General features: G+C 43.5%; 1 protein-coding gene across 2 annotated transcripts in view; it reads right to left on the minus strand.

Moving 5' to 3' along the window:
• The window catches only part of FRMPD1 (FERM and PDZ domain containing 1), a 344165-nt gene that overhangs the window by 28979 nt on the left and 294534 nt on the right, over nt 1-20652 (minus strand). For both annotated transcript variants that reach the window (XM_069767303.1, XM_069767311.1), the window contains exon 10: nt 586-722. In XM_069767303.1, coding sequence (XP_069623404.1) covers nt 586-722 — 137 coding nt within the window. The remainder of the gene's footprint in view (nt 1-585; nt 723-20652) is intronic.

The raw sequence follows: 20652 nt of genomic DNA on the forward strand, positions 1-20652 counted from the left end.
AATTCGAGCACAATACGTACCAATCATGCATATAATGTGGTAGCCATCTGTACATACGAAAAATGTAGCTGTAGTATTGTGGAAGATAGCACGGAAACAATCTTGGAGGAAGCAGAAGAACCTGCACGCTAAAGGGGATAATACACCAGCAAGGAGTGGAAAGAAGAGTCAGCAGCAGTGCCGCCATGCTACAGATTTTCATGGCTCTTCCTCCACTTCATCCAGTTCTTGGTTGCCTGCTATACCCGACGCTAATTCAATGAGCTAGAACATAGCCAAAAGTCACGTAGCAGGGACTTGCAAGCTATAGCTGGCTCACGAGGCACGAATTTGGGATCCCTGCTTTAATGTAATGTAACAATGTGATATTGTGGGATTGCATTTGTTTTGCCTTGCTCATGACATAAAATGCCAAACTCACAAATGTGGTAAATTAAAATCATAACTATTTATGTACACAAATGGTTGTGTCACATCTAAGTCTTAATTTGTAAGTTTCGATGTGTAGTATTTATGGTGGTATTTCAATAGACAAAATGTGATTTATCGATCAACAGATATGGCTCAATTAAAATCCATACTTACTCAATATACTTGAATGTTATCTTCTGTGGCTGACCACAAGAATGAATGCGTTCTTGAATGTGCAATGCAGCCAAACGTAATGCGACACTACATTTCATCTCCACTGCAAATCTCTCCTGAAGTACATCACTGCAGCTCTGGTGGTAGCAAAATAACAGAACGGATAAATGGGAAGAATACAAGTCACATGAAGTGGATATTATATATACTGTGCATAGCTAATGGAGAAATTTAGAGCACTAAACTATAACTAGCTAGCAGAGATGAGCGAATCAGTTTAATGAAAATCAAATATGAGTCTAATGTTATGAAATTCACAGGTCTCAGCAAATTCAAACAATTTACCTGCCGACTTTTTACACATTGCACAAGATTTCATCAGCCACATGGCCACATACATGCCCTGAGACACAGGCTTTCCAATAATGCCTTTCAGTTATCGCATCATATAGTATAGTGCAATCAATCAGGTGACACTATCATAGCCTGTATAAAAGCCTAGGCAGGGATTGCAGCAGCCATTTTTAGAGTGACTTTAGGACAGTGAGATAGATCATAGTTCACAGCTCGGCAATGGAGAAAGCCCTAAAACATTGGATAATTATTCCAGGCAGTAATGTGTTGTACAAAAGCAGCAGTAAAGAAGATGCATGTAGTAGTCTGAATAATTCAGAGATTCAGTTGATAGAAGGATAAAAAGATAAGAGATCAGCGAAATGGTGGAGCTGGGATTTGTCCTACTACATTTGAATTACAACTACACATTGGGGGCGATTCATCAAAGCTTTTACAAGAAAAATGCTTTGAAGAGTTGCAATTTTTTTGCGAAATGTGGAGTTTAACTAAAATTATTCAGGTAGTGAAAAAATAAATCAAAAACCTATAGCATGACTGAGAATGTGGGAGCCACTAGTAGATGCAGAAGCAGCCACACTGGTACTATCCATAGACAGTAGTACTTCCAAAAGCAGATCATGATTGATCTCCTTTGCTGCCAGCAAGCATATTAACCCCCAGAGCTTTTTTCGGTTTTGCATTATTGTTTTTCGCACCCCTCCTTCTCAGAGCCATAATGTTTTTAGTTTTCCGTCAATATGGCCATGTGAGGGCTTATTTTTTGCGGGGCGAGTAGTACTTTTGAACGGCACTATTGGTTTTGTACATGTCCTGTACTAGAAAACGGGAAACAAATTCCAAGTGCGGTGAAATTGCAAAAAAGTGCAATCCCACACTTGGTTTTTTGTTTGGCTTTTTTGCTAGGTTCACTAAATGCTAAAACTAACCTGCCATTATGATTCTCCAGGTCATTTCGAGTTCATAGACACCAAACATGTCTAGGTTCTTTTTTATGTAAGTGGTGAAAAAAAATCCAAACTTTGCTAAACACAAAAAAATTGTGCAATTTTCCATGACGCATAGCGTCTTTATTTTTCGCGATCTGAGGTTATGTGAGGGCTTGTTTTTTGCGTGCCGAGCTGAAGTTTTTAATTATACCATTTTGATGCAGATACGTTCTTTTGATCGCCCGTTATTGCATTTTAATGCAGTGTCGCAGCAACCAAAAAAATGTAATTTTGGCATTTGGAATTTTTTCTTGCGATCAGGTTAATTCTTTTTTTTATTGATAGGTCGGGCGATTCTGAACTTGGCGATACCAAATATGTGTAGGTTTGATTTTTTTTTTTTTTTGAATGGGGCGAAAGGGGGGTGATTTAAACTTGTATTTTTTTGTATTTTTTTCATATTTTTTAAAACATTTTTTTTTACTCTTGCCATGCTTTAATAGCCTCCATGAAAGGCTAGAAGCTTGCATTGCCTGATTAGCTCTGTTACATAGGAGTGATGCTCAGATTGCCCCTATGTAGTAGAATTACAGCATTGCTATGAGCTCCGACCACTGGGTGGCGCTCACAGCAATCTGACATCAACAACAATAGAGGTCTTCAGGAGACCTCTGGTTGTTATGCCAACGCACCGATGACCCCCGATCATGTGACGGGGTCACCGGTGCGTGCATTTCTGGTGCTGGTTAAATGCTGCTGTCAGTGTTTGACAGCGGCATTTAACTAGTTAATAGCAGTGGGTGGATCACGATTCCACCTGTTGCTATTGCAGGCACATGTCAGCTGTACAAAACAGCTGATATGTTCCGGCTTTGATGCATCAAAGCAGGGGATCTGCCATTGGATGTACTATTCCATCCGATGGCAGAAAGGGGTTAAGGTGCCTTATTCCGTCATCACTGTTTTAAAATGATCATCGGGAAAAAGTGAATCGCGCCCCTCATGGGTGACAGCTGTATATGACACCCTGTGGCATTGACACTGACCGGTTTAGGAACCGATCAGGGCCGATTAACCACTTAGATACATCTGTTAATTGACAGCGGCATGTAAGTAGATAAAAGGCGGTTAAAAGACCCCATGGGACACCATCGGCAACTCACGATCGTAGTTGCAGGTTCCAATGGTTTCCATGGTACCCTGAGGTCATCTGATGATCCCAAGATACGGTGGCCTGTTAGATCTTACTATAAGCAGGATTTAACAGGCACAGTCAGTGAGACAAGTACTGCAATGCATGAGACCAGTGATCAAAGTAAAAAAATATTCATGTCCCAAAGTGGGAATAAGTGAAAAAGTAAAAAATAAGCTAAATAAAATATGTACAAAGTAAAAAAAAAACACAAAAAACTGCACAAAAATCACAAAAAGCCGTTACACCACTAAAAGCACAGCCTTTGTGTTAAGACAAAAATAAACAAAATAAATGCACAGAATTGGTGTCAACTAGTGATGAGCAAGTATACTCGTAGCTCGGGTTTTCCCGAGCACGCTCGAGTGATCTCCGAGTATTTGTTAGTTCTCAGAGATTTAGTTTTCATTGCCTCAGCTGCATGATTTACGGCTGCTGGACAGCCTGAATACATGTGGGAATTCCCTAACAAACAGGCATTCATCTCATGTACTCAGCCTGTCTAGCAGTCATAAATCATGCAGCTGCGGCAACAAAAACTAAATCTCCGAGCACTAACAAATACTCGGAGGTCACCTGAGCGTGCTGGGGAAAACCTGAACAATGAGTATACTCGCTCATCACTAGTGTCAACACGTCTGGAATAACCTGAATTATACAACTGTTATGTTATTTATTCCATATGGTGAAAATAAAATAATGAAATACAAGCAAAAAAAAATCATATGTAATAAAAAATGGTACAAGTGAAAACGTCAAACCGTCCCACAAAAAAAAGAACCTCTAATATGGTTCATTTGGCAAAAAAAAAGTATTGTTTTTAGTGTTTAAAAGTAGTAAAGCATAAAAAAAGATATAAATTTGGTATCGCATAATTACAGTGACCCGAAAAATAAATTATTCTCATCACTTTTACCACACAGTGAACCAATCAGCGTCCAATGTGTCTCCATCTACCTCACTATAGTGAGTGGTTCCATCTGGGGTTAAGTCTGACTTGTGGGATTTACACGGAAACCCCAATATAAGTGCTCAGCAAAGAACCTTTTAGTGAAAGCAATCAAAAAATGTTATGTACACCAAAATGTTACCATTAAAAACGCTAATTTATCCTGCACAAAACCATCCCAAACTCAGGGCCATCATCTGTCAAAGGAAATATAGGGGTTCACATAATATGGGTAGAACAAAGGCTCCAACACCCCCCTCAGATAAAATCCAGTGAAATCTGTGCTCCCAAATGCAAACGTCCCTCTTTCTGAGCACAGTTGTGCCTAAACCGCACTAAGCGGGCACATGTTTGGTATTAGTGTAGTAGGAAGAGCACACTTAAAAATTTATGGGTATGCGTATCTACAGAAACACAGAAAATTAGTCTCTGCAGCCGTAGTTGAATTCATAGAGAGGTGCAGTTTCTACAATGTAGTCAGTTTGGGGTTTTTTTCTGCTGTTCTGGCACCTTAAGGGCTCCACAAATGTCGCCTGTAAAACTATTCTAGCAAACTCTGTGTTCCAAAAGCCAAATAGCACTCCTGCCTTCACAACCCTGATGTGTGGCCTAACAGTAATTTTTGATTATATATGGGGCAGTACCGCGTTCGGGAGAAATTTTGCAATAAATTGTGGGGTCCCATTTCACCTATTAACCCTTGTGTACCTGATAAATTTACAGAAAATAAAAAAAATTACATTTTACCAATAAAATGTTATATTTCAACGTACCAATGTTATAAAATTCTATGAGACACGTATGGGTTTTAAATACTCACTACACCCCTATATGAATTCCTTAAGCAGTGAAGTTCCAAATATGGGGTCACCTGGGCGTTTCTACTGTTCTGGCACCTCAGGGGCTCAGCCAATGGAGCCCACAATCTATTCAAACAGAATTTGTGTTCTAAAGCCACGTAGTGCCCTTTGCCATCCGATCCCTGCTGTGTGTTCAAACAGTCGTGGCAACCACTTATTGGGTATTGCCAGTAAAAATTGCATAGCAAATTGTACTGTTCATTTTCTCTTATTATATTTGGTGCGAATTAAAACTTTGAGGCTAAAGTAAAACGTTTAGAAAGAACCCCTACATTTTTCTTCTTTACAGTCCAATTTTATAAAATTTGATGATGTAGTTTGTGGTTTAAGAATACTCACCACACCCCTAGATCAATTCCTAATGGGGTTTAGTTTGCCAATTTTTTGACCATAGCAAATTATGGGGTCTATTTTCTTCTATCACCCCTCATGTAAATTATAAATTTGGTGCTACAACAGTATTTTAGTGGAAAAAATGTAATTTTTTTGTTTTCACATCTAAATTTTATAAAGTTTCATGAATCACTTATAGATTAAAATGCTCAGTACACCATTTTCATGGCTCAGTTTCAGGACTTGATCTGGTGACCTTTTGCTTTATAGTTTGTTTCCCTCTCTGTTGAGCAATGGTCCATTTTATCGCTGTCAAAATACTGATCGTTTCTTTGTTGATATTCTCTTTGGTTCTGTCCTATCACATTTTTGGATGGGTTTTATATAATCATCTTTTACGGAATTTTTTTCCTTGTCAAACTTCTATGTATATTGTGTTAGGAGTTCGAGCTCCTCAAATAGTGATTATCTTGTTTGATTACCTCAGTTCCTTTTCCTTCAGTTTGTCTGCGGGTCCTCCTTCCCAGTACCATTCTGTTTCTTTTATGTAGAGGGTTCTATGATGTTTTTCACTAAGTCCATTTATTTTTTGTTCTTTGTATTTTTCCCTGTATATCGTGTGTGAATGTGTTTAGTTTCTTACCCAAGGTTCTTGGGTTACCCTGCATGCTCTCCTTTCCCTTTGCAGGATTTGAGTTGCGCGCTCCCCTCTGGTTCCTCAGGAGGTACGAGAAACCTCTTGATGGCCTTTAAGGGAGCTAGGCCCAAGGAGGTGCTATTTAGTTGTATTGTTAGGGACTTTTATAGTCTGTACAGGGACCCTACGGCGTCTCTCTTTGTAAGTAATTTCCTTCTGCCGCTACCCATGTGAGCGTGTAAACAAGTTCATAACGGCCATTAGATGAATTCCTAGATGGGTCTAGTTTCCAAAATTGGGTCACTTATGGAAGCTTCTGCTGTTTTGGTACTCAGTGGCTCAGCAAATGAGACATGGCGTTGACAATATATTCCTGCCAAATTTACATTCCAAATACTAAATGTCGCTTCTTCCTTTCTTTGCCCTGCCGTGTGTTCAAAAAGAACTTTTGACAATGTGAAGTATCGCCAAGCTTGGAAGAAAGTGGGTAGCATAATGTGTGTTCCATTGTGTCATTCCATCCCTTATAAAAGTGAAAACACTGGGGCTAAAGTAACATTTTAGAGGAAAAATGACAATTTCTTTCATTCTTCTTTACATTAATTCCTGTGTAGCACCTAAATGGTTTGATAAACTTCCTGACAGCAGTTTTGAAGTATTTGAGGGGAGCAGTTTTTAAAATTGTATAACTTTTGGGGAGTTTCCATTATATAGGACCTTCAATGTCCATTTAAATCTGAATCAGTCCCTAATGAATCGGGTTTCGTAAAATTCTTACAAAAAATGATAAATTGCTGCTAACTTTTAACCCTTCTAACATCCTAGTAAAATAAAATAATATTTGAAAAATGATGCATTTGTAAAATAGACATATGGAAATGTTATTAATTAATTACTTTGTACAGTGTGACTAACTAACTAGTTTATCCTTTTCAGTCACGAGCCTGCTTCCACCTTCCTGACCAGGCCAAATTTTACAACTCTGACTAGTGTCACTTTTTGTGGTAATAACTCTAGATCGCTTCATGACACATTGTACTTTATGTTAGTGGTAAATTTACGTTGATTTTTTTTGCGTTTATTTGTTAAAATATTGAAATTTTGGCAAAATTTAGAAAATATTGCAATTTTCTATTTTTTTCTTTTTTTTATCCTTAAACCAGTAAGTTATGCTGTAAAAATAATTTATAAATAACATTTCTCATATGTCTACTTTACCTCTGCATCATTCTTGAAACATAATTATTCTTCGTTAGGAAGTTAGTAGGGTTAAGGCCATGTTCACACGATCCTTTTTTTCATGCGGAATTGCCGCGATTTTCCTGCTGCGGGTCCGCAGCTGTTTTCCATGCAGGGTACATTACATTGTACCCTATGGAAAACAGGAACTGCTGTGCCCACAATGCGGAAAATAAAAAAAAAAGCCGCGCTGAATAGCTGCGGGAAAAAAGAAGTACCATGTCACTTCTTTTTTCGGAGCCGCAGCGGTTCTGCACCCATTGACCTCCATTGTGAGGTCAAACCCGCAGTAAAACCCGCAGATGAAAAAAATATCTGTGGGTTTTACTGCGGTTTGTGGTGCAGAACCGCTGCAGCAGGAAGTGCGGGGAAGCGGGCGGAAGTGCGTGGGCGGAGTGTGGCTGCCCCCCGTGCTCCGATCCCGCCCCCCCGTGCTCCAATCCCACCGCCCCGTGCTCCGATGCCCCCCCAGTGCTCCGATGCCCCCCCGTGCCCTAATCTCCCCCCCTTATACTTACCCGGCGTCCCGGTGTCCGTCCGGCCGTCTTCTCCCTGGGCGCCGCCATCTTGCAAAATGGCGGGCGCATGCGCAGTGCGCCCACCGAATCTGCCGGCCGGCAGATTCGTTCCAAAGTGCATTTTGATCACTGAGATATAATCTATCTCAGTGATCAAAATAAAAAAAAATAGTAAATGACACCCCCCCCCTTTGTCACCCCCATAGGTAGGGACAATAAAAAAAAATTAAGAATTTTTTTTTTCCACTAAGGTTAGAATAGGGTTAGGGGTAGGGTTAGGGGTAGGGTTAGGGGTAGGGTTATGGTTAGGGGTAGGGTTAGGGGTAGGGTTAGGGGTAGGGTTAGGGGTAGGGTTAGGGGTAGGGGTAGGGTTAGGGTTAGGGGTAGGGTTAGGGTATTTTCAGCCATTTTAACCCTAAAAAAACTTCCTAGAAAACACACAGACTCTGCATAGAAAACTGCATAAAAAAAAGGATAAAAAAACGCATCAAAAAATGCATCAAAAAACGCATCAAAAAAGGACAAAAAAAGGACCAAAAAAAGGATCAAAAAACGCATCAAAAAACGCATCAAAAAAGGACAAAAAAAGGACCAAAAAAAGAACCTGCGTTTTCTGCCAAGAGCTGCAGTTTTTTAAAAAACAGTCCTGAAAAAAAAAGGATGGAAATCAGGAACGTGTGAACATACCCTAAAAGTCAGCAATTCTAATTTTTCTAAGAACATTTACAAAACCATTTTTTTAAAGACCACATTTGTTTGAAGTGACTTTGAGGGGTCTATATGACAACAAATACCCCCAAAAAAAAAAAAAATTTTCACACAAAAGTTTTCTTGTAGCCCCAAATTTAGCAATTTCACAAGGGTAACAGGACAAAATGGACCATACAATTTGTTGTGCATTTTCTCCTGGGTATACTGATACACCATATGTGTTGAAAAACTAGCAGGGTTCCAAAAGGAAGGAGTGACGTTTTAGAGTGCATACTTTGATGGAATGGTCTGTGGGTGCCATGTCACATTTGCTGAGCTTTGATGTGCCTAAAAAGTGGAAATCTATATTATACCAATAGGAACCCTTTATGTACTAAAGATAACACAGATAAAATATAGCTTTTAATTTAATATACCAATTAAAACCATGCCACAAATACAACCAGATAAACACACATTGTTTTGCAGAAAGCTGAAATGGAAAAAGTTTTTTGCGCACAACAACCAGATCACACTGAATCAATTGGGTCTCAGTGAAAAGGATATGGATGGACATTCAGCCTTGGTTGACTTGCTAGATGAAAACACCCGTAATGAAGGGGAGGGCCCATTCACGACCCTTAAAAACAAAAGTAAAAAAATGCCACCACAGGGTGATATTACCAGCATAGACATTTTTCTGAAGTTGGTAGAAAGGGACCTGAAAAAAATACCTATGGGCCCGAGAGACTTCAACCTATCTAAGGGTGAATACGAGGCATTACAAAAATTAATGAAAGTTAATAAACTGATAATCAAGCCCTCTGATAAAGGGGGCAACCTGGTGATTATGACAGAAACTAATTACATCAAAATGTGTAATGCCATCCTCAGTGACTCAACCACATATGAAATCCTAAGCTCTGACCCCATAACTCAATACAAAACTGAACTGACGGATATACTTGAAGCAGCACACACCGAGAGGTTAATTTCTAAAAATGAACATGATTTCCTCTTACCAGCCCACCCCCTTACAGCTACTTTTTATACCACACCTAAAGTACATAAGGGGCTTGAACCACTAAAAGGTCGTCCTATAGTGTCTGGCTCGGACTCACTGATCCAAAACTGCGGTGTCTACATTGATGAGGTAGTTCGACCATTTGTATTAGCCCTTCCTTCATACATAAGGGATACATCTGACCTACTCCTCAAACTCGAGGGGATACAATTTGCTGAGGGTTCCTTCTTGGCCTCCATAGACGTGGAGGCCCTCTACAGCAATATCCCACATCATCTGGGATTAAAAGCGGTGGACCACTTTCTTAGATCTAGAGCAGTTCAACATGGGGCCCACAGTAGATTTGTACTAGACCTTCTACAATTTACTCTCACAAAAAACTTTTTCATATTTGACAGGAAGTACTTCCACCAGCTCAGGGGCACCGCGATGGGGAGTCCCTGTGCCCCATCGTATGCTAATCTGTTCCTGGGCTGGTGGGAGGAAACCATAGTCTTTACCGATGAAAGTAAGTGGTGGCATCAAGTTGTGGGGGTCTGGTATAGGTTTATCGACGACATCTTCGTTATTTGGCAGGGTCCAAAACAGGGCTTTATTGAGTTTATTCAAGAACTTAACACGAATAACATCGCCTTGATGTTCACCTTTGACATCAATGATAAGACCCTGACATTCTTGGATGTATACATCCAAAAAAACGAGGATGTTGCCTTAGCACACAAATCTACCGGAAGCCCACTGGTACCAACAGCCTGTTAAGATGGGATAGCCATCACCCCAGAGCCCTAAAACGTGGTATCCCCAGGGGTCAATTTATAAGGCTGAGAAGGAACTGCTCAGAGATAGGAACGTTCATCCAACAATCAGGAGATATGAAGATGAGATTTCTGGAAAAGGGTTACCCCAGAGGGGTTATTGAAGTGGCATACAAACATGCCCTTTCTCTGGATAGAAGTACTCTCTTACAATCATGCAGTAGACCCGCAGCCAGTGATCCTGACCAGACTAGAATCATAGGGACCTTTGACAGTCAGAATGAGAGAGTGGTCAAAGTGTTGGCTAAACACTGGGACATTTTGACATCTGACCCTGATTTGAACAAATGGGTGGGTCCCAGGCCTCTGATCACCTACAGGAAAGGTAGGTCTCTGAAGGATGATCTGGTTCATAGCCACTTTAAGAGATCTACCCCAGAAGGTACCTGGCCGGACCGTAGGACGTGTGGTTTTTTCAAATGTGGAGCATGTGTTAACTGTAAATTTATGAAACCAGGGAAATTTGTGACTAGTTCCGTAACTGGCAAAAAATTCTATCTATGTTACTTTGCTAACTGTAAGACAAGTGGGCTCATCTACATGGCTACATGCAGTTGTCCTATGGACTATGTTGGTAAGACGAGGAGGGAGTTTAGGAGGCGTGTAGGGGAGCACATAGGCGATATCAAGCACAAACGTGACACCCCGGTAGCAAGACACATGAATGACCAACATGGTGGTAATGTTCATGAAATAACTTTCAGCATCATTGAGGTATATACACCGAACACTAGAGGTGGTGACTTCGACCGATTTCTATTACAGAAAGAATGTGCCTGGATCCATCGGGTCAACTGCTTAGCCCCATTAGGCCTCAATGAATATGTCTCATATACAGGCTTCCTATGACCTGATATACCCATGTTCTCTTTCCCTTTAGTTGTGTGAGACTCTAGTATTGGTGTCTTTCGTTTTCTAAGTCTCTGGGCACCAACAAACTAAATCGTGGCTGACCATGCCACCACTATACACCCTGTGAGTTCACAGGGATAGACAGGATTGACTGTGGCCATCTACTATATATCAAATCCCATGTGTTGTCATGTAGGTATAGTATCTGATATGATATGCATTGTATTGATATATACTATATGCATGGTGGTGCAGCAAAAGGGCTGAATATTCCGGTCATTTAAATGCTTGATCTTTGGCGGTGTATATAATTACAACTGTCCCACAACTAAAGCAGCTGTACATCATCTTTTTGGTAGGAAAACGTCCATATATAATTAAGTGATAGGTATTAGCGTATTGCCTTTAACCCTTTCTTTTCCTCCCCCTATGTGGGGTATGCTATATCTTCAGTAGTATGGCTGTCTTTATCAGCAATGCGGCCATTGGCTGTGTCTGTGCACACAGTATGCTGCACTGGCAGGACCTGTGAGCTATGCTTGCACCATTGTGAGACACGTAGCTGTAAGCGCGTGCGCGGTAGATGTGATGCCATTGCCATGGTTTTGGCTTCGCGCTGTCCGCGCGTGCGTGGTGGCGCATTTGTATAGTATGCCTCCGGCATCAATCCCGTGTCTGGGGGTGCCTGGCGCATGCGCTGTGGACACGGTCATGCTCATGCGCACGCCGCTGGCGCGGGGGTGCGCGGTCACGCTGGTTTGTCCCCATCTGCGCATGAGTGGTTGTGTGGGCTCGTGGTGGGATGGCTGGGTGACGTCGCTGTTCGGCGCTGGTGAGTGTAATTTGTTGACTCCGGGGTCCTGTGCGCAGGCGCCGGTGACATATGTGATAGCGCACACACCCCTCCTCCCTGTGAGTCTGAGTGCTTGGTGTGCTAATTTTTTTTTTGTTGTTTTGCAATGCACACCGGGACTTCCTGCCTGTATGGAGCAGAACGCTATGGTAGGGGCTAATTTACACACTATAGCACGCTCCCTAACATGTCTGCGATGACAGGCAGCGGCCATCAATTAGTCTATAGGCTCTAGGTATCCCTCTATCATATTAGGACTACTCCAAAATGGCGTTGTCCCATGCTCTGTTGTTTGGTATGCTCACACCGCCCCATTATTAGTAAGCTAATTAAGACATGTACATAAGTGCACCAAGCATGATTCCATGCAGCATCTACATATCAAGGCCTCCTGATGATCCGCTGGGGTGAAACGCGTAGAGGCATATGAAATATCAACACTGATAAGTATCGGTCTCACCCTCTGTTTACCATGCATATATCTAAGCACTAGGCTATCTTCGGCTGAAGATATGTTTTTTTTTTTTTTCTCCCTGCAGCTATATATGTTTTTTGTGCCTTGCCTTTTTTGTGTATTTACACATCTGTGTCTGATCATTATCAGGCTGGGATTTAATATTAGGGCTTCCCAGGGCCAGTCGTCGCTGAGTGGGGGTGCCATTCCGCTGACCAGTAGGGTGCCAACCTCCACAGCTAGGCAGGCTGCACAGCAGTAGGGGACAGAGGTAGTGAGGCCTATTTTTAATACACGAGCACTTTTTTGTTATGCACATTGTTGGTCTTTAGTCCGTGTATCTCACCCTGTCACAAACCTAGTTTATATATATGATTATTCATAAATATATATATACTAGCTATTGAACCCGTTCTACGCCCGGGTGGCGAGCATTTATATTGGTATATTGTCTCCATCATGGTATGTGCTGCTCCATCCTGCGTCCCCATCCTGTCATGCGCTGCTCCATCCTGCGTCCCCATCCTGTCATGTGCTGCTCCATCCTGCGTCCCCATCCTGTCATGCGCTGCTCCATCCTGCGTCCCCATCCTGTCATGTGCTGCTCCATCCTGCGTTCCCCTTCCTGTCATGCGCTGCTCCCATCCTGCGTCCCCATCCTGTCATGCGCTGCTCCCATCCTGCGTCCCCATCCTGTGATGCGCTGCTCCCATCCTGTGATGCGCTGCTCCCATCCTGCGTCCCCATCCTGTCATGTGCTGCTCCATCCTGCGTCCCCATCCTGTCATGCGCTGCTCCATCATGCGTCCCCATCCTGTCATGCGCTGCTCCATCCTGCGTCCCCATCCTTATGTGCTGCTGCATCCTGCGTCCCCATCCTTATGTGCTGCTGCATCCTGCGTCCCCATCCTTATGTGCTGCTGCATCCTGCGTCCCCATCCTTATGTGCTGCTCCATCCTGCGTCCCCATCCTTATGTGCTGCTCCCATCCTGCGTCCCCATCCTTATGTGCTGCTCCATCCTGCGTCCCCATCCTTATGTGCTGCTGCATCCTGCGTCCCCATCCTTATGTGCTGCTGCATCCTGCGTCCCCATCCTTATGTGCTGCTCCATCCTGCGTCTCCATCCTTATGTACTGCTGCATCCTGCGTCCCCATCCTTATGTGCTGCTGCATCCTGCGTCCCCATCCTTATGTTCATGCTGCATCCTGCGTCCCCATCCTTATGTGCTGCTGCATCCTGCGTTCCCATCCTTATGTCCTGCTCCATCCTGCGTCCCCATACTGTTATGTGCTGCTCCATCCTGCGTCCCCATCCTTATGTGCTGCTCCATCCTGCGTCCCCATCCTTATGTGCTGCTGCATCCTGCGTCGCCATCCTTATGTGCTGCTGCATCCTGCGTCCCCATCCTTATGTGCTGCTCCATCCTGCGTCCCCATCCTTATGTACTGCTGCATCCTGCGTCCCCATCCTTATGTGCTGCTGCATCCTGCGTCCCCATCCTTATGTTCATACTGCATCCTGCGTCCCCATCCTTATGTGCTGCTGCATCCTGCGTCCCCATCCTTATGTCCTGCTCCATCCTGCGTCCCCATACTGTTATGTGCTGCTCCATCCTGCGTCCCCATACTGTTATGTGCTGCTCCATCCTGCGTCCCCATCCTTATGTGCTGCTCCATCCTGCGTCCCCATCCTTATGTCCTGCTCCATCCTGCGTCCCCATACTGTTATGTGCTGCTCCATCCTGCGTCCCCATCCTTATGTGCTGCTCCATCCTGCGTCCCCATACTGTTATGTGCTGCTCCATCCTGCGTCCCCATACTGTTATGTGCTGCTCCATCCTGCGTCCCCATCCTTATGTGCTGCTGCATCCTGCGTCCCCATCCTTATGTGCTGCTCCATCCTGCGTCCCCATCCTGTTATGTGCTGCTCCATCCTGCGTCCCCATCCTTATGTGCTGCTCCATCCTGCGTCCCCATCCTTATGTGCTGCTCCATCCTGCGTCCCCATCCTTATGTGCTGCTCCATCCTGCGTCCCCATCCTTATGTGCTGCTCCATCCTGCGTCCCCATCCTTATGTGCTGCTCCATCCTGCGTCCCCATCCTTATGTGCTGCTCCATCCTGCGTCCCCATCCTTATATGCTGCTCCATCCTGCGTCCCCATCCTTATGTGCTGCTCCATCCTGCGTCCCCATCCTTATGTGCTGCTCCATCCTGCGTCCCCATCCTTATGTGCTGCTCCATCCTGCGTCCCCATCCTTATGTGCTGCTCCATCCTGCGTCCCCATCCTTATGTGCTGCTCCATGATGCGTCCCCATCCTTATGTGCTGCTCCATCCTGCGTCCCCATCCTTATGTGCTGCTCCATCCTGCGTCCCCATACTGTTATGTGCTGCTCCATCCTGCGTCCCCATACTGTTATGTGCTGCTCCATCCTGCGTCCCCATCCTTATGTGCTGCTGCATCCTGCGTCCCCATCCTTATGTGCTGCTCCATCCTGCGTCCCCATCCTGTTATGTGCTGCTCCATCCTGCGTCCCCATCCTTATGTGCTGCTCCATCCTGCGTCCCCATCCTTATGTGCTGCTCCATCCTGCGTCCCCATCCTTATGTGCTGCTCCATTCTGCGTCCCCATCCTTATGTGCTGCTCCATCCTGCGTCCCCATCCTTATGTGCTGCTCCATCCTGCGTCCCCATCCTTATGTGCTGCTCCATCCTGCGTCCCCATCCTTATGTGCTGCTCCATCCTGCGTCCCCATCCTTATGTGCTGCTCCATCCTGCGTCCCCATCCTTATGTGCTGCTCCATCCTGCGTCCCCATACTGCCTCTGACCCGCTCGGCGCCGAGTGCTGGGGGGCCTGAGCAGGCGGGGACACCGGCACGCTGTGGGGGTCAGGTGCCGGTATCGCCGCCAGCTCAGGCCCCCCAGCACTTACTATACTCACCTGTCCGGCGTTCCATTGCTGAGCGCCGCCATCTTCCCGGTCTCCTGGCTGTGACTGTTCAGTCAGAGGGCGGCGCCGGTGCGCATTAAGCGCGTCATCGCGCCCTCTGAACTGAAGGCCACAGACCGAAGACCGGGAAGATGGCGCCGCTCAGCGATGGAACGGGGACAGGTGAATATAGGCGATACTCACCCTCCTGGCGGTCCCTGCTTCTGCGGTGGAGATCGCGGTGTGCGTTCAGTGTGAACGCACACCGCGATCTCCCGGGAGCGTCGCTCTGTGAGGCCCAGACTGCGCCGGCGCTTGCGCAGTCTATAGAGGCTTCAGACAGAGTGACGCTCCCAGCGTTATATTGTAGATATACAATCAGCCAGTTAGTCTGCCTATCTTTTTCCTGTCTAGTGCAAGTGCTGGTCTGTATGTGACACCTATATTAGGATCCATACTAGGAGACATAGGGACAGCCGACGGTGAATCTCGCATCTGTGTTTAGGGTGCCAACCTCCACTGATAGGTAGGCAGTACTAAGAGGTATTGTTTGGCAGGGTTATCCCAGAGTGAACGGTTGTGTGTTTTATGTGTTTATCTGGTTGTATTTGTGGCATGGTTTTAATTGGTATATTAATTAAACTCTAGAACGCGTACCTGGGGCCTTGCAGGCCTGCTAGGTTACTTGTTTTCTATTATCTGTAAAACTACATTAGTTAGAATTTTGAAACTCAAGGTAATCCTCAGGTATATAGTTGTTAGTAATATCCAGTTGTTCATATATTTTTATGTTATAGGCATCTCGTATAGCAACGCTTTTTTTGTGGCTACCCCAGATTCACGTACCTGGGGCCTTTGAGGCCTGCTTTGGTTTACATGTACTCCTCAGTCTTTTTGTCTGTACTGTTGTTGGGGAAGAACTTATGACTCAGTCTTTATGACTATTGGTCGATGGCTGTTGCTGGGAAGAGTGTGGATTCTGCCTGACATGGTAATGTGATCCTGGAAGGGAGTTTCCCCTCACAAAGTAACGTGATTATGATGTCAGTACAGGTCCTTTAGTCCTAAATCCTAGTTGCTGGAGAGACTTTGGAGGAAGAAGTCAGCTTTCTTTGGTCTGTAACAAAGAACCTTTCTGAGCTCCAAAACCAGAGGCTTCTACTGCACTTACAAGAAAGTGATCTGTTGAAGGTAAGAGTAGGGGGGCTGTACTTTACCCTAAGCACACAAACACTAACAAAGTCTTAGCACACACAGTGTATAGTGCACAAGCCTGATTGTAATCTTTATTTTTTACTTTTCATTTTAGTTTACTCACATCTAAGATTACAATGGCACAGTCTACATGAAGGGGATTGACTGTCCAAGAAATTGAGGCGATTATTTTCAATAGTGATGAAGACAATGACATTTCTTTGTCGGATGAAGAGTATATTCCACCAGCTAATGCATCAACTTCATCGTCCAGCGATTCCTCAGATGATGAAGAAGTAATGGATCCAGCAGAATGTGCAAGTAGAACATCTAAAACAAATGTTTTTTGGAACAGTACTGCTGTGGCTCATGCACGCACCCCATCACATAACATTATTAGAGTTCCTCAAGGAGCTGTCGGAATTTCCCAATTCATGTCCAAAAAAGATGTTTTCAGTAAATTTGTTTCAGATGATATTGCAGATGAGGTAGTTTTGTGTACGAATGTGGAAGGTAAACGTATTGCTTCGGAAAAAAAAAAAACTTGGAAAAATTTAACTAAAGAGGAACTATATGCCTATATTGGCCTTACTCTTCTGGCAGGGTCGACTAAATCATATGATGTGCCAATCAGAGAGTTATTTCTGAACCCATTTGCAGATCCACATTACAAAGCCACTATGTCCGTAGATAGATTTGAGGCTATTCGGAGATGCATTCGTTTTGATGAAAAGAGAACTCGGCCTGTGAGGTTGGCAACCGATAAATTAGCGCCTATTAGCTATATATGGAATCTTTTTATCAAGAACTGTTACAAACTTTACAATTCTAGCGAATATGTGACAGTGGACGAACAAGTTGCAAATTTATCCAATATATGCCCAGTAAGCCAGCTAAATACGGCATAAAAATTTTCTGGATGTGCGATTCAGCAACTTATTATGGGATGAATGGCATGATTTACTGTGGAAAAGAAGCTGACGCTCCAGTCCAGAAAGATCTATGTTCCAACATAGTGAAAACACTAGCTTTACCAATTTTCCATTCTGGAAAAAATATCACTATGGATAATTATTTTACTAATTTAGAACTGGCCAATTTTTTGCTTCAGAAACAACTAACACTTGTTGGTACAATGAGACCAAACCGCCGCGAAATTCCACCAATAATGAAGCACAATGCATAGCGACCAATCTACGAGAGTGTATTCGGTTTCTGCAATGAGGCAACAATGGTGTCCTATAAAGCCAAGAAAGAAAAATCTGTGATATTACTGAGCACAATGCATCACGATGAAAGTATTGACACCAATGACAGGAAACAAAAACCTGAAATTATACTTCATTATAATAAGACAAAAGGAGGTGTCGACAAGATGGACGAAATGATTACTGAATATTCGTGTAAAAGGCAGACTAAACGTTGGCCTGTTGCCCTTTTTTCCAATATCCTTGATGTGTCATCCCTCAATAGCTATATTGTTTATTGTCAAACTAATCCAGAATTCCATGCAAACAGGAATGACAAGAGACGTCTATTTTTGACAGAACTTTGTTATGAACTTTTGATGCCTACTATGCTAGAGAGAAGCAGCACAAAATGCTTATCAAGGCAAATTACAGAGGCAATGATCCGATGTGGAATATGCTTTCAGGAACAGCCAGAGCAAAGAGAAAAAAAAAGAAAGCGCTGCTATATTTGTCCAGCAAAGAAAGAAAGAAAATCGGAGCGTTTCTGTTCTACTTGCGGACAAAATGTATGCAGGGAACATTCTGAAGAAAAAATAATATGCAAGAATTGTCGGGGGAATATGTAAAGTGGAAAATAAATATTCCTGCACCAAGTTTGCTACAGACTTTATGTAAAAACTTTTTATAAGAAAAAATGTATCCATCATAAAAAATTGTACTGAGTGAATATATTGGGCGTGTCCGTTTAGTTACATTTTTGTTGTTTTATGTACATAATTTTTTTTTGGAATTATACACATCTTAGGCTATGTTCCAAGTAGCGCTGGGGTTCACCAGAATGGGATCCATAATGGATCTGACCTCCTGGTAACTCCATCTAAGGCTGATGGAATGCCGGGATTCCACCAGCCTTAGCTGAGGTCACCAGGAGGTCAGATCCATTACGGATCCCCTCCTGGTGGACCCCAGCGCTAGTGGGAATGCATCTTTACTTTGCAAATTTAAAATAAACTTTGAAAAGTATTTTTATTTGAGTTATTCCATGTTATTTGCACACAGGCCTAAAAGGCCCCAGATACGTGAATATGTGGTAGTCACAAAAAAAGCGTTGCTATACGAAATGCCTATAACATAAAAATATACGAACAACTGGAAATTACTAACAACTATATAGCTGAGGAATACCTAGAGTTTCAAAATTGTAACTAAAGTAGTTTTACAGAAAATAATAAAAAAGTAACCTGACAGGCCTGCGAGGCCCAAGGTACGCGTTCTACCAGCCTTAGCCGGGGTCACCAGGAGGTCAGATCCATTACGAAATCCCATCCAGGCGGACCCCAGAGCTAGTGGGAATGCATGCTTACTTTCAAATAACTTTGAAAAAAAAATTTTTTTGAGTTATTCCATGTTATTTGAAAACAGGCCTCAAAGGCCCCAGGTACGTAATAGTGTAGATTTCTATGGTCACGCATTCTAGGGTTAAAAGCTATATTTTATCTGTGTTATCTTTAGTACATAAAGGGTTCCTATTGGTATAATATAGATTGTCGTTGACCTTTAAGTAGCTGCTAAGACAGCTCCAAGTGGTGTAAAAAGTGGAAATCCCATACAAGTGAGCCCATTTTTGAAACTACACACCTCAAGGAATTTATCTAGGGGCATAATTATAATATTATTGACTTTGGTTTTCCTGGTGTCTGAATTTATAATGTGATGGTAATTTAGATTATAAAAGAGTGCTGTGTTAATTGGGTAAAACCTAATTTTATCAATTTATGGATGTGTAGTACACTTTGAAGCAATCCTTAATGCAGGGCAGGTTTTACAGTGGTAAATTTTGTCCTTTCGTATTCCCTTTTGGAGCTTACTCTGAACCTTTTCTGTGTTCTTACCTTCCTCATGGTTTGCGGAACCTCACTGGGAAAATGTTGCCCTGGTACAATACGGCATCTGTACAATGCCTGGCACACTATGGTTTCTGGACCTGATCTGAGAGATCTACACCCCCATTAACTTATTATAAATCAGGATACAATCTGGCTTTGGGACTTCTGTTGTGGTACCTCAGATAGTGACAGGGGAACGTAGAGCGAGCTGCCATGGCCACAGGAACATGACTGTGTGTAACAGCAAATTTGGGATAAGGAGAAAGATGATGATGATACACAGTTGTTGCTGTGTCTTGTTTTAAAGTCACAAAGTCAGGAGGACCAGGGTGTGATGGTGGAAAACAAGGTGGTGGATGACAAACTCACGAATCCAACCTGGGAAGCTGGCATGCAGAATGAGGCCAGCAACACTGAGGGGAGAGATCATCAGCACCTAAACAAACAGGTATAGGCAGTGGGGTGACCAGAGGGACAAGGCGGGAAACTGTTCCACAGAGCACCGACACTTGTGTATTTTTCTGTCAAAGAGTTAGGTGTTCCCAGTTTGGGACTTTTTTAAAGAGAGTTCTGAGACTAACAAAATGGCAATTTTCAACCTGTGCCATGCCAAGATCAGCATGGACATGAACACAAAGAACCTAACCACCACCAGCATGATCAGGCATATGACATCTAAGCACCGACCCAGTGGCCAAATGCCTGGGTCAACAATTGGTGCCAGCGGGTGACCCCACTGCCTCTTCCCCTGTGCTAAGTGATTCAAAATTCCCTATCCAAAGCACTGGCACAAATTCCCTCTGCCCTGCACCTATCCTTGCACATTCTGACTTACCAACATCAGGCACTTGCAAATCTTTGTTCCAGTACAGCATTCAGCTGTCACTGCCTCAGGCCTTGGAATGAAAAGAAAAGTTCCCACCCACAGTCCCAAATACTAAATGGGGACACTTCCAGGCTGCTTGCCGTGGAAATGTTGCAATTTAGGCTGGTAGACTTGGAGGATTTCCACTGAATCATGGTGGCAGGGGTCTCTCAGTACTCGGTCCTCAGCCACCACTTTTTCTTCTGGTGTGCCATCCCTGCCTTGTACCAGCGCATTTCCAAGAACATCACTTGTGCCCTTCCCAGTGCACTTACTGACAATGTCCACTTAACAACTG

The sequence above is a fragment of the Ranitomeya imitator genome, chromosome 1 (assembly GCF_032444005.1).
Source record: "Ranitomeya imitator isolate aRanImi1 chromosome 1, aRanImi1.pri, whole genome shotgun sequence".
NCBI classification, from domain to species: Eukaryota; Metazoa; Chordata; class Amphibia; order Anura; family Dendrobatidae; genus Ranitomeya; species Ranitomeya imitator.